General features: G+C 40.5%; 1 protein-coding gene across 2 annotated transcripts in view; it reads right to left on the bottom strand.

The window, feature by feature from the left end:
* The window catches only part of LOC123519217 (elongation of very long chain fatty acids protein 6-like), a 45,971-nt gene that overhangs the window by 25,579 nt on the left and 7,478 nt on the right, over positions 1 to 12,914 (bottom strand). Inside the window, exon 1 of one of the 2 annotated variants that reach the window (XM_045280332.1) lies at positions 6,822 to 7,469. The exons of the other annotated variant lie outside the window; for it this stretch is intronic. Coding sequence (XP_045136267.1) covers positions 6,822 to 7,264 — 443 coding nt within the window. The 5' untranslated portion in view covers positions 7,265 to 7,469. Of the gene's footprint in view, positions 1 to 6,821; positions 7,470 to 12,914 lie in introns of those variants that run through there. 2 annotated transcript variants of the gene reach the window in all.

Below are 12,914 nucleotides of genomic sequence, written 5' to 3' on the forward strand. Positions count from 1 at the left end.
ATGTATGCTTTTCTATTTTTTTTTGTTACGAATATTTATTACCTGTCTTTCTCCTCCTTTATATCTTCCTCATTCTTGCCATCTTCTTTCTCCTCCTCCACTTAATCTTCTTCGTTATTATCATCATCATCTTTTTCTTCTTCCTCCTACTTCTCTCCCACCTTTCTCTTCATCTTTTTCATCTTTCAGGTTATTTTTAGTTACAGGCTCTGTTTTCTCTTCATACTCGTTTTGGTCTCTCTACATCCTCCCCCTTTCTCTTCCTCCTATTCCTCATCTTTATCACCATTTTCCTGTGAGTAGTTTTTGATGTACCGACTCAAATTTTCTCTTCATACTTTTCTTCGTCCTATCTACTCGTACGTACACCTCCCCTTTCTCCTCCTCCTTCTTTTCTTCTTCCTCTTCCTCCACCTCCTCTTCCTCCTCCAAGTCTTTTTGTTGACAGACTTTGTGTTGTGCTGCAGACTCTGGAAAGTGGGCTAAGCTTTCTGTTTGAGTATTCCTGTGCTTATTGGTTTACGACGGGCCGGCAAACACGAGGAGGGAGGAGGCGAGAGAGACACACACACACACACACACACACACACACACACACAGAGAGAGAGAGAGAGAGAGAGAGAGAGAGAGAGAGAGAGAGAGAGAGAGAGAGAGAGAGAGAGAGAGAGAGAGAGAGAGAGAGAGAGAGAGAGAGAGAGAGAGAGAGAGAGAGAGAGAGAGAGAGAGAGAGAGAGAGAGAGAGAGAGAGAGAGAGAGAGAGAGAGAGAGAGAGAGAGAGAGAGAGAGAGAGAGAGAGAGAGAGAGAGACCGAGAGAGAGAGACACGACCCACACACACACACACACACACACACACTCACACCCAACAAACACACACACACACCCCACACACAAACACACACCCACACACACTCACCCAACCACACACACACACACACACACACACACCACCTGGCACCAATTACTAGTCATAGACACACCCCTCCTGCACATAGCACCAGCACAGCCACAGATACATGCGGTCTATTGTCCCGTGAAGCAAACCTCGCACAATGGATAACAGAACACCTCCCCCCCACCCCGAGGCACTTATCACTGTAAAAAAGACCATCATGCCACTCTCACGTCATCCCTCAGGCCATGTTGCTGGAACACCCTACATCACCTGTTCAATCTTTTCACTGAGACATGCAACGATAAACAGCACTTAAAGCAATGCACAACACATCTTTTTTTTCTATCTATAAAGAAGGGATTAAAAGAGTTTATTTTGTAGTTTATGTGAGTGTATGAGTGTAATGTTTCTATGTGGGGTCTAGAATTAAGGGTAAATGTAACTAGTAGCTTTGGGAAGGTCGAGAGGTTTAAGGTAGTGTGTCTACTCCGATTTATGTTTGAAATGGAAGGGAGTCTAAGTAAATATGGTAAGAAATAAGACTGTGGGTGTTATAACAATCTGAAAATTGAGTATTGAGTTAAAATTTGGTAAAGATAGATGGTAACTGTAGTAGGTGACTGAAATAACAAGGTAGTTATAGCATCCATGATAAAAGCAAAGTGGACAAACACTTTCCAAAGATTATCTTGTAACGCTATTACCTGTTTTCAGTTTACTAATTTAATGGATCTCTATAAATGGTTACACGCCTCCGCCTTTATACAGTTTTCACCTAATTTTCCTTTCAGCTCTTCAATACTTTAGCTTTTCCGACAAGTTCTTAGTTCATTTTTTTTTTTTTAATGATCTATGGTATAGCCTTTTTACTGCATGGATTTTCTCCCTTCGAGGAATTCCTTTGGCTTTCTAAATATTACACAGAAAAAAATGAAAATAAAAACATTACAGCGCCGAACATTTGAAAGGTCATAAAAATATGGAAGTTCATGCTTTCAGACATTATGACGTTTTGAAGCGTGATAACAATTTTAAAGGAGTTTACACAGCCAAGCATCATGTTTGCACCTCCACATGGCAGTGTTTCTGATGCGGCGACCCTGTGATATGCGTTCTGTTGCTGTTCAGTGCAAATGACTACAAGACACCGGCTGAGTTTATGAGCCACACAATCAAATCTTAATTAGGATACATCTAAAAAATGATTGCTCTTGTGTAGGTAAAACAAAGCACAGCCTTATGATAACACTTGAACGTCTTAAATACTTATACCGAATGACAGACGTGGAAAATATAGTTATGTTAGTAGTGTGGGTGAGTGACAACGAAAGTCACTGGGCAGCCTGCATGACAGTGAGGAATGGCAGTCCAGAGGAAGGCGTGGCAGAAGGAGAAAAAACAAGTCAGTATACGGGCGTGGAGATGAAACAGTCTCCAGAGGCACGAGCCACAAGACTGCAGATTCGCGATCCTTCCTCGTGGATGAGGTACGTGCAGGAGGCAGGTGGAGAGGTGACATCTCACATGGTAACGAAGAAAGAGGATGAAAGTCAGGGAGATTGGAACAGACAGCCTAACTACCATTCCGTAAGCGCGATGGGATGACGGGAACAAGCTCTGGGTAGTTTGGCAGATGTGGTGCTATCCTGACAGTAACGTACATTATATTTACTTATCATCTTTTCATGTAATAGAGATGGAAGAAAAGGCATCAAGAAATTAGAAAACAAAGGCTAGAAACTGAATTATAAGTGTCTTGAAACTTTCCTCCTGTCTCCTCCTATTAAAGTTTGTCACAGAAAACAGGAAAAGCAAAAGTAGGGCGGAGTTCCAAAGTTATTACGTTATCCGTGTTTTGTAATTTCTTTGTTCAGATTTTGACACTTTATAATCATGATATTTAGATGTTCTTGAAAATACTACACATAATTTTAACATTTCATTTTATTTTCAACCGTTTTCTTTTCTGGCTTTCCAATTTCCAATCGTATACTGCAATTTTCAGTTTATAGTTTACATTTATTCATTTCTTTTCTCTAGATTTTATTTGGCACTGTACTCATCTGCTATTTTCTATTTCTCTCTTCCTTTTTCCTATGATAATATTACATTCCAGTTATCATAAGTTTTCTCTTTAATTTCAGATAACATAATTTTTCGCTCACAATTATTTTCTTTAATTTCTGATGTTATAATTCGCTGGTTACAATTTTATCTCTAATTTCTTATATATGAAAATCTTCGGTTATAATTAGTACAACACACTCGCACTCACACACACACTCACACACTCTCTCTCTCTCTCTCTCTCTCTCTCTCTCTCTCTCTCTCTCTCTCTCTCTCTCTCTCTCTCTCTCTCTCCTTAGCTTTACTCAAGGGGAGGCTGTCTGGTGTCTGGTGTTCACTGAATAAGCAATATCAAGAGGACAGGGTCATGAGACTCTCACGTATTGATATCACCACACTTCTATTCCTTAGCTCCAGAGAGAGAGAGAGAGAGAGAGAGAGAGAGAGAGAGAGAGAGAGAGTCTATCTTTTATTTTTATCTTCATTTTTTTCTTAATTCTCGAGGTGAAAACGTGGATGTCTTATTTGACGCGCGGCGGTTCCCTATTATTCACTCACTCTTTAATTATTCAGTCAGTTCCTCCGCTCTGTGCACACCTGCGTCATCTTGCTCAAACATTTCGGAGCCTCCAGTGAAAGTTACGAGGATTATCACGACCATTTTCCACGGCTCCATTCATAACACGATTCTACATCATTAATATCCCGAAGACACTCATGAAAACGCGACTAATAATCTCCTGTGGCCTTTGAAAACAGTCCTCCAATGTTTCTGAATCACTTATCGGAGCTGAGACAAAGTTGCAGTCGTCACGCTGGCCTCTTGACACTCTCCTCTCGCAATATACACGATTTTCCCCCTCACGCTTTCTCCTGTCCGCTGGGTGACTCTGCTCGTTGCCTCCCATTCTCTCCCCCAGGTCTTTTTTCTGTCTGTTTTTAGTCACTTGGCATTAAACGTCTGCGCACTTTTGTTACGCGTCTAATAATGCCTGTGGCTCTTACGTTGGTTAGCATTGGCTGTGGTCTTAGCGAAAGGAAGAGAGAAGAGGTTAAGAGAAAAGGGGAGGAGAGTAGGTAAGGGAGGTGGTACAGCAAGAGGAAGCACAGGTGGAAGAAGGAAGGGAGGGAGGAAGGAAAGGAGGAGGAGGGTGGAGGTAAGAGAAGGGGTAGGGAAGGAGGGACGGGGGCGTAGAGAGTGAAGAAAAGATAGAAGGGAGGAGGAAGGGTGCGAGTAAAGAGAAAACGGGATTAAAAGTGGAAAAGTGTCAGTAAGAAATTATAAAGTTGTGTATTTTAAACTATCATGAATACTTATCATGAAGAGCAAGAATAAACACGTAAAGCAGAAACATTTGCATAGGAGGAAGTTTAAAAGATGGACAAAACAAGCAGTAAAGAAGAAAAATAAGAACCGCGAAAGGAAAACACAGTACTATCATTGTTCCTTTCACTTACAGGTAATATTTATCATACACCTTTGCTAACACACCACACACTGCTGACGAAACACAATTTAGTATCCGAACACACTCAGGCTTCACTAAGTGCCAAGAAGCCTTAAATCCCTGAAGCACGAACCCACGCATTCATTCATTAGTCCCCCAGTCAATGGATGATAGAGAAAACTGAAGGAGCTTGCAAGATAAGGAGTTGTGACCCGGATATTGCTTTCAGTCACTTCACTGCGTCCGGTATGCAGAGAATTCTTACTACCAACACATTTCGATTAGAGAATTTGTAAACAACTCAATTTACAACTTCCGCACGTCACACATCACAAACTCACACCACGGAACAAGCCTCGTATTTTTTTTTTTTTTTCCTCGAGGCTTCTGTGCATAGAAACTCATAAAAGAGAAAACGGAAGAGTAGTAAGTGAGACTACGATATTTACCAACCCTCGAGGTCTCCTCCTATAGTACACTTTTGTTTTCTCTCGTGCCAACTCTTAACTCACTCCTTACCACTTTACCACTACCTACTCCCCCACTCTACGTCTCCTCATGACATCCACGCACCCTATCCAGCCACACCCTTCTTCCATCATCCTACATCAATCACTTCTTCCTTCTGTTTCTTCGTCTCATACATAATCACACTTTTACGTTAGCACCAATTCCTCCGCTTTAATTAGCGAGTGTCCAATAAAAACATAGCAAAAGTTACTATTGTTCAATCTTATAGCGATGAAGATGAGGAGATGAGATGAACGGAAGGTAAAAGTAGGGAATGAAGGAAAAGGAGATTATCTGGCAGGTGATTGAGAAGGAAGTGATGATGATGAGTACGAGGAAGATGAGAGGGAGGGAGAATAAGGTGATGGATGAGGTGGAGGAGTGGAAAGAAGATGAGAAGTGGGGGTTATATAAATAGATGAGGGACCAATGAAGATGAGAGAGAGAGAGAGAGAGAGAGAGAGAGAGAGAGAGAGAGAGAGTTATTATTCGAGTGTTTAATTAATAAAGGCAAGGAAAAGGATGATGTACGGTATGGCGTGCGCTCACACACACACACACACACACACACACACACACACACACACACACACACACACACACACACACTTTAAATTAAGTTATGAAAATATAATGAAAATCAGAGTTTATTTATGCTTTCTTCCTGAAATTCTAACCGTTACAAAGTATAGTAATATTCATCCTTGCTTTTTTTCTTCCTTTTTCTTCTTATTCTTAATATTTTCTTATTATTGTTATCATTAATATAAGTAGTAGTAGTAGTAGTAGTAGTAGTAGTAGTAAGGTTAACGGTCAAGCTCAAGATTCAAGAAGCAAGAGTTTTCCTTGTGCAGTAATGTAGGTCAGTAAATCAGGGTCAACTTTCCTGAGAATCTGCAAGGAAGTAACTTTCTTTCAAGTAATTTACAGAAATGTTTTGTTAATCCGTGAAAAGAGAGAGAGAGAGAGAGAGAGAGAGAGAGAGAGAGAGAGAGAGAGAGAGAGAGAGAGAGAGAGAAATTAGGGGGAGAAAAAAGTGAAAGTAACTACGTATACATTGTCCACTAGGGAAAAAAAAGGAGAGAAAGGAAGAAAAAAAGAAGAAAAAAACTAATGAAAGGTTGCGGTCATCTCGTGGGAAAGAGTGAGACAAAAAATAAGTATGCTACGTATGGCGGTATGAGCGAGATGAACACAGACAGACTTCAGGAAATGGCTCTAAGTGAAAGCACCTCTTGTTTCTGGCATGATATAAAGGTTCCTTAAGACGAACCAGGAGCAGGGGAGGCAGAAGGGACGCGGAGGTTGAGTGGGGGCTTTTCTAGATAGCTTTCATTTCCTCATCTAGCAAATAAGAAACTGAATGCACATTTTGATCTTTCAGTTTATACGGGAGAATTAAGTAACCACGTGTCTTATGGCTTGTTATAATGCTCATATAGTTATTTTGTTTTTTGTTTGTTAGATGAGTTTGTTAGATGAAGACCTTTAATCAAGAAGAGGACAGACAGGTTGAAAGATTCTAAAGAGCTGTATCACTTACTGTCCTAATCATTACATCATATCCTGCCTGAATGTCACAATACTGAAACATTCTAAGTGGTCGTGGTGATAATACACCATCAAAACATGTGCCTGCACTAGATAAAGTAGAAAATATCTTAAGTGACATTTCAACTTAAGAAGGAACTATTATGTGCAAACCTACTGACTTCTTGAAGCTTCTCTTACGGTTGTTTTATATTCAGAGATGCACAAACACCTGACGATTATAGGCAGTCAACGTCCGTAGACTTTCATCCATAACTCTGCTAGGGAAACGCCCACTACCGGTGCCGCTGAGCGAGAAAACATCACATGTGTGCAGACAACAAAACAACAAAAGCCTTCATCTATGCTTACGGTTTGCCTGATATGCAGACGGTGAAGCCGAGGCCGTAGTTGTAAAGGAGGTGCAGCATTTCAGGGGTGGTGCGTATGGCGCCCAGGGTACTGAACACAGCCAAGAAGGTGTTCCAGACGGCAAGGAAGCTCCGTAGCTCATACTTGGGTCGCTTTTCCATCAACCGCTGACCCACGAAGATAAAGGTGACGTAGATGCTCGTCCAGATGATGCTGTGCCACCAGTTGGTCCTCATCCAACCTGTGTAGTTAGTCACCTCAAACTCCTCCTCGAAGTTGAAGGTGTAGCGGTAAGTGAAGTTGGTGGAGGTGACGTAGCGGCCTCCCTCCAACCTCGGCGGGAGTGTCAGGTCGTAGATCCATGTTTTGTTGTTCTCCTTCAGCGTGTACACTGTGTTTTCAAAGAAGCTAGATTTGTGCAGTGTCTCCATGCTCCTTGTCATGGCGAGAGATAAGCTTTCCTGGCACACACAGTCACGAAAATAAGTCCTCAGTCCAGTAGTAGTCCTCGACTCACTGCACGGGATCCTGAATTATCAAACAGCTGTATGGAGGAGGAGGAGATTGAGGAGGAGGAGGAGGAGGAGGAGGAGGGGCTGGCAAGCGGACGGGACGGGACTCGGTTGGTAACGTATCAGCTGCGCGGTTAGTGGTGGAGTGAAGCTTCGGTGCGCCCTGACTCGCCTCCCCGTGTGCTCGTGGCGGGGAAGATGGATGGGGTGGAGTGAAGGGAGAGGTGGGGGAACTGGGTCGTCTCGTCGCGGTGTTCAAGGAATGTAACTTGCTTGATGGACTAATGGTTGATGTTTATGGTTAAGTTAAAATTCAGTAAAATGTTCGGGGCCGAATCCAGGTTCTTGGCTTCTTATCAGGGATTGCCGGGGAGGATGTGGGGAAGGGAGGAGAGGGTGACGTCAACAGGAAGCTTGCACGAGGTTCATAACGCTAGCGTGCGGTGCGGCTTGAAATACTGTACCCAAACGTGCTTCGCCGATAGCCGTATGTCACACAAAATCACAAGGAACACGATAATTCTATAATTTTGCGTCCAATTTTTAAGGATTTTTTTTAGGATTCATTTTCTTCTATATTACTTCTAGTCATTGCTTTTTAAAAATGTTATTATTGCTTAATGAAACTTTGTCTAAGTCTGTGTTCTGGATTCCGGAGAAAACGAACTTGTAACTCAGTTCTTAATGTAGGTATTTGAAAGCTACAGTGTTTGCGCATGCTCAGCTGCTGGTGTTTTTACAAGGAAGGAAAACTGTACAAAGGACGGAAGCAAGAGCCATAATGCACTCTCCCAAGCATCACGGACACAGCAGGTTAGTTGTTCGTAGTTCAATACTTCAGACTTGAAAAGAAAAATATATGTAGACTAGACGATTTTGCTATCGAGTAGTATTCCCTTAAAAAAAAAAAAAATGTTCCGTTCTTTTTCTCTACCTAGATTATTGACATGAGACACGAAAATATGCAGACAAATACCTGTGTCCTTGTTCTGATTCAATTCCTTATAACAAAAAGAAAGAATTGTCTGAATACGTATAATACTCTGATCTCACAAATTTCAGTATGCACCACATGCCAAAGCACAACGACTATCAATTCAATATGAGGAGAAAACCATGAAAACTTTAACAAACCGTGAGGGAAAATTCAGGCTGGTATACTAGAGTAGTCACACATCTGCCACACTTCCCACTCCTCGCTTATCAAAGGCTATTACACCAGCAGGTAAGCCCTTTATGGCCTCGGATCAGCGCGAGGATAGGAGAAAGAGAGAGAAAGAAAGAACAAAGTAAAGGAACACGGTGGAACGATAGGCGAGGAGAGAACAGAGAAAGGAAATAATGAGAGTTAAGGTAAAGAGGGAGAAAGGAACATTCTAAAGGAGTACAGTATGAAAAGAGGGAGAGAATGAGGGAGAAGTTAGCGTATTGAAGGTAAACATGCTGGAGAAGGGAGGAATGAGGGAGAAGGGAAAACGATTGAGAGGTTGAAGAGGGAGAAAGGAAGGAACTGAAGGACGACGGGGTGTGGAGAGGGAGAGAATGAGTGGAAAAAAAGAAAAGAAAGGAAAAGAAATGGAGATCGGCAAGAAAAAAAAATAACAAGGAAAGGTACAGAATTAAAGAAAATGGCATCATAGCGCCGCACCATTTTCTTGAACCAAAAGAAAAAGAAAACGCGATTGGAGTTTTACTTTTCACACTTTGGCGAGTAATAAGCTGGAACAGAAAGGCAAAAGAAAAGAAATGCTATGATTTTCTATTCATTTTTGCTTTTTACTTTTTCCTGTATCTTTCTCTTCGATGGAAAAAAGTACACGTATTTCTATTCACAAAACATGAAAAAATAATGGCTTTTTGATTAAAATTTCTACCATGATTTGAAATTCTGAAGACATTAGGTGCTTGTATGCTCAGTGAGACGGCTAAGAGAGAGAGAGAGAGAGAGAGAGAGAGAGAGAGAGAGAGAGAGAGAGTGGCGCGAGGGTAAACATTACTGAGCCGTTTAGCGCGCGCGGAGAAAGTCACCACAACACATATTATCACAACGTCACATTTACTTCTTTCCTTCAAACAGACGCTGCCGTAGAGAGAGGAAGAGAAGGGTTGAAACTAAAGAAGATTTGTCAGCTATTAATACAAGTCCATTTAAAGAAAACGTAAGATTATTGAAATATTTCCTACACTCTACTATCGCGCGGTTTGTTTACTTCCGTTTTCTTTTCTTTTAGTGAGGAATTTCTCATCCCGACTTGGTTGGATAAGTCGATCATTGGGTAATGTTTTTAGAAGACAAACGTTGCGTAGTGACTGACATGCTTTCAGATCATGATTACAGGTTTAGCATTGCACCAACAACTTAGGCTACGATGAAATGTTTGCATGCACGCTCTTCATATATGTTTTGGCTGTCTGTCTGCATGCCTGTGTGTCTACGTCAGTGCGTGTCAGTCCGGAAGGTGGATAACTGATAAACTTTTGATATCAGACATAGTGGCGCCTATTCAAATCCTTATCAGTACATAACCCTTACACACACCACCAGTTCTCTTTTCGAGGATAACCATATCTGCTAAATTCCACCTCTGACTACTCTTAGCATCCTATCCCCTGAGTAGTAGTAGTAGTAGTAGTAGTAGTAGTAGTAGTAGTAGTAGTAGTAGTAGTAGTAGTAGTAGTAGTAGTAGTAGAAGTAGTAGTATTGTCTGAATTTCTATTTCCATTTGTCTGTCGCTATCTTGTTCTCTTCCAGCAGTTTTATTATCTTAGTTCTGTTTCGCTTGTTTGCATCACGCTAGTTGCTTTTCTTAAATACTAATTTCATATCATAATCTAAGGACGTGAATTATCGTTGGCTTTTACGAGTATATTCTTCTTCTTATTTTCAACGCAGCAATAACAACAACAGCACTACAACTACTACTATTACTACTACTACTACTACTACTACTACTACTACTACTACTACTACTACTACTACTACTACTACTACTACTACTACTACTACTACTACTACTACTACTACTACTACTACTACTACTACTACTACTACTACTACTACTACTACTACTACTACTACTACTACTACTACTACTACTACTACTACTACTACTACTACTACTACTACTACTACTACTACTACTACTACTGCAGTCACACTGAATACGCTTGAACCATAATGCACAATGTTATCGGTAAGAACGATTCAAATATACTGTTTTTTTTTTCTCTGCCTCAGTGTTCGCTCAGTTTAACCCGTCATGCTGATTAATGAAGAGAGTTATTAGGTTCAACTCCTTCATCCGTTAACTTCTTGTTTGTCTTTAATATTTCCATTCGCTTTCATTGTCTTTTGTTTGATTGTTTGTGCTGTCTGTCTGTCTCTGTCTGTCTGTTGCTTTCTCTCTCTCTCTCTCTCTCTCTCTCTGGCGGTATTGATTTCCATTTTTTTCTAAGCCAATGATGGAGTAATCTTCGAAACCCAGACGTAAAAAAAAGAAGAACGAAGAAAAAATAACACGTAACTTCCTATCTTCCCTTTCTCTCCATCTCTTCGTCCCCTTGCCCTGCTTCTCCTGTTCTTCCCTGCCTTTCCCCTCCTCCATGGGCGCCACAATTGTCACTCCTACGATTAAATATAGAACTAAGAAAAAAGAAGAGAAATATTGCAGCTTGTGTGTCGTGGGAAAGTGTTCCGTCTGTAGTTTTTTCTTTGCCTTTGTTTACTTTTTTTGTCGTCGCGTCGTCAGGTCGTCAGGTTCTTGCCACCCAACCTTGACTCACCTGGTTGTGTTTCTTAATAGGCAGGTGTGTTTTTTTACTATTATTCTTGACTTACTGTTATTGTTACTGCTATTTTTTTCATGTCTCGTCCGCTTGCACTTCATTTCTCCCCAGGTATTATCATTTTTTCAAGTTTCCCTTTTTTTTTAACCTGATTTTTTTCCTCTCACTTCTTTCTCGGTCAAGATGAAAAAAAATGTGATTGCTTCAGTGTTTTCATTTTCACATTTTTTTTTCTCAATCTCCAAGGTGTAAAGAAATAATAATGTTGGGTACGACTTTTTTCCCTCTATTTTTTTCCACTTTTCCTTTCCCTTTTTTGTTTGCCTTGACTGATATTGATATAAATGATATTTGGCGAAAAAATTGTACAGTGATATTTTCAGAGAGAGAGAGAGAGAGAGAGAGAGAGAGAGAGAGAGAGAGAGAGAGAGAGAGCGAATGTATGTGCGTTTCACTGATTAACAGAAGCTTTTACACAAACGAGGCGAGAGAAGTTTACACGGAAATGACGTAAGAAAAGAAGAGATCATCTGAAGCGTAACACTTTCTACTTAGCACTCCGCCACACGCAAAATTATCATAACTATTACCTAAAAAAAGTGAAAAAAGTAAGAGTAGGGAATTATCTGAACCTAGAACTAAAAGTAAATGAAGAAGCAAGAAAAGAATGAGTAAAGAGGATCCTAAAACAACGCCTAAGTCAAAAAGGATTCGTTATCATTGTGCGAGTCAAAATCTTACTTACTACTTAAGGTGAACAAAACTAACCATTCCAACTTAGAACTAAAAAAAGGAAAGACAGACAAATAAAAGAAATCTAATAATTTTAACTTAGAAAAAAATAATGAAATAAACTTGAACTAAATATAGACCAAAAGAATAAGGAATAATTACAAAAAAGATGGAAATAAGTGAACACAAACAAAGAACTAAAAAAAAGGAAAAAATAAACAAATACGATGAAAAGATAAAATTAAGTAAAAAAACAAACTATCCATTCAAACTAAGAAAAAATAATAAAATAAACTCAAACCAACACTAGACAAAAAAAAAAAAGAACAAAAACGAAGAAAAAACTGAAATAAGTGAACACAAACAACTGAGAAGGAGAGAAAAAGAAAGAGAGAGAAAGAGAGAGAGAAAAAAAAGTTTGTAAGAATTCCATAGAACCTGCTTTAAAATTTCTTCCAGGTATCACTAAAAGGTGGGCCAGGTTAATGAGATTCCCTTGCGTTCCTGCCACCTTTCCTGTCTCTCTCTGCCAGGTGTGAATGAAGGAGAGAAGGGCGGGGCGGAAAGGAAGGAGAGGTGAGGAAGAGATGAGGGAGAGGAGAGAGAGAGAGAGAGTGAGTGTGATAGTCCTATGTTCTACCCCTTCTTGGAATAATTAAGCCCAAGGGAGAGAGATGAGGGAGAGAAAAGAGAAGAGAGGGAGAGACAGGAGGACAGAGAAAGGGAGGGAGGAAGGGAGAGGAAAGCGTTCATAGAAAAAAAAAAAGAAGGGAAGGAACGTAGAATAATTGTGTTGAGCTTTTGTGACGTGTGTGTGTGTGTGTGTGTGTGTGTGTGTGTGTGTGTGTGTGTGTGTGTGTGTGTGTGTGTGTGTGTGTGTGTGTGTGTGTGTGTGTGTGTGTGTGTGTGTGTGTGTGTGTGTGTGTGTGTGTGTGTGTGTGTGTGTGTGTGTGTGTGTCTGTAGGTATTTAAAATATTTGTATGTATGCGTTCGATAATGGAAATGTTTATGCATGCATGTATGTATATATGTATGTATGTCTTCGTTCAGGCAGGTATACGC

Source organism: Portunus trituberculatus, chromosome 45 (assembly GCF_017591435.1).
Source record: "Portunus trituberculatus isolate SZX2019 chromosome 45, ASM1759143v1, whole genome shotgun sequence".
Classification (NCBI taxonomy): Eukaryota; Metazoa; Arthropoda; class Malacostraca; order Decapoda; family Portunidae; genus Portunus; species Portunus trituberculatus.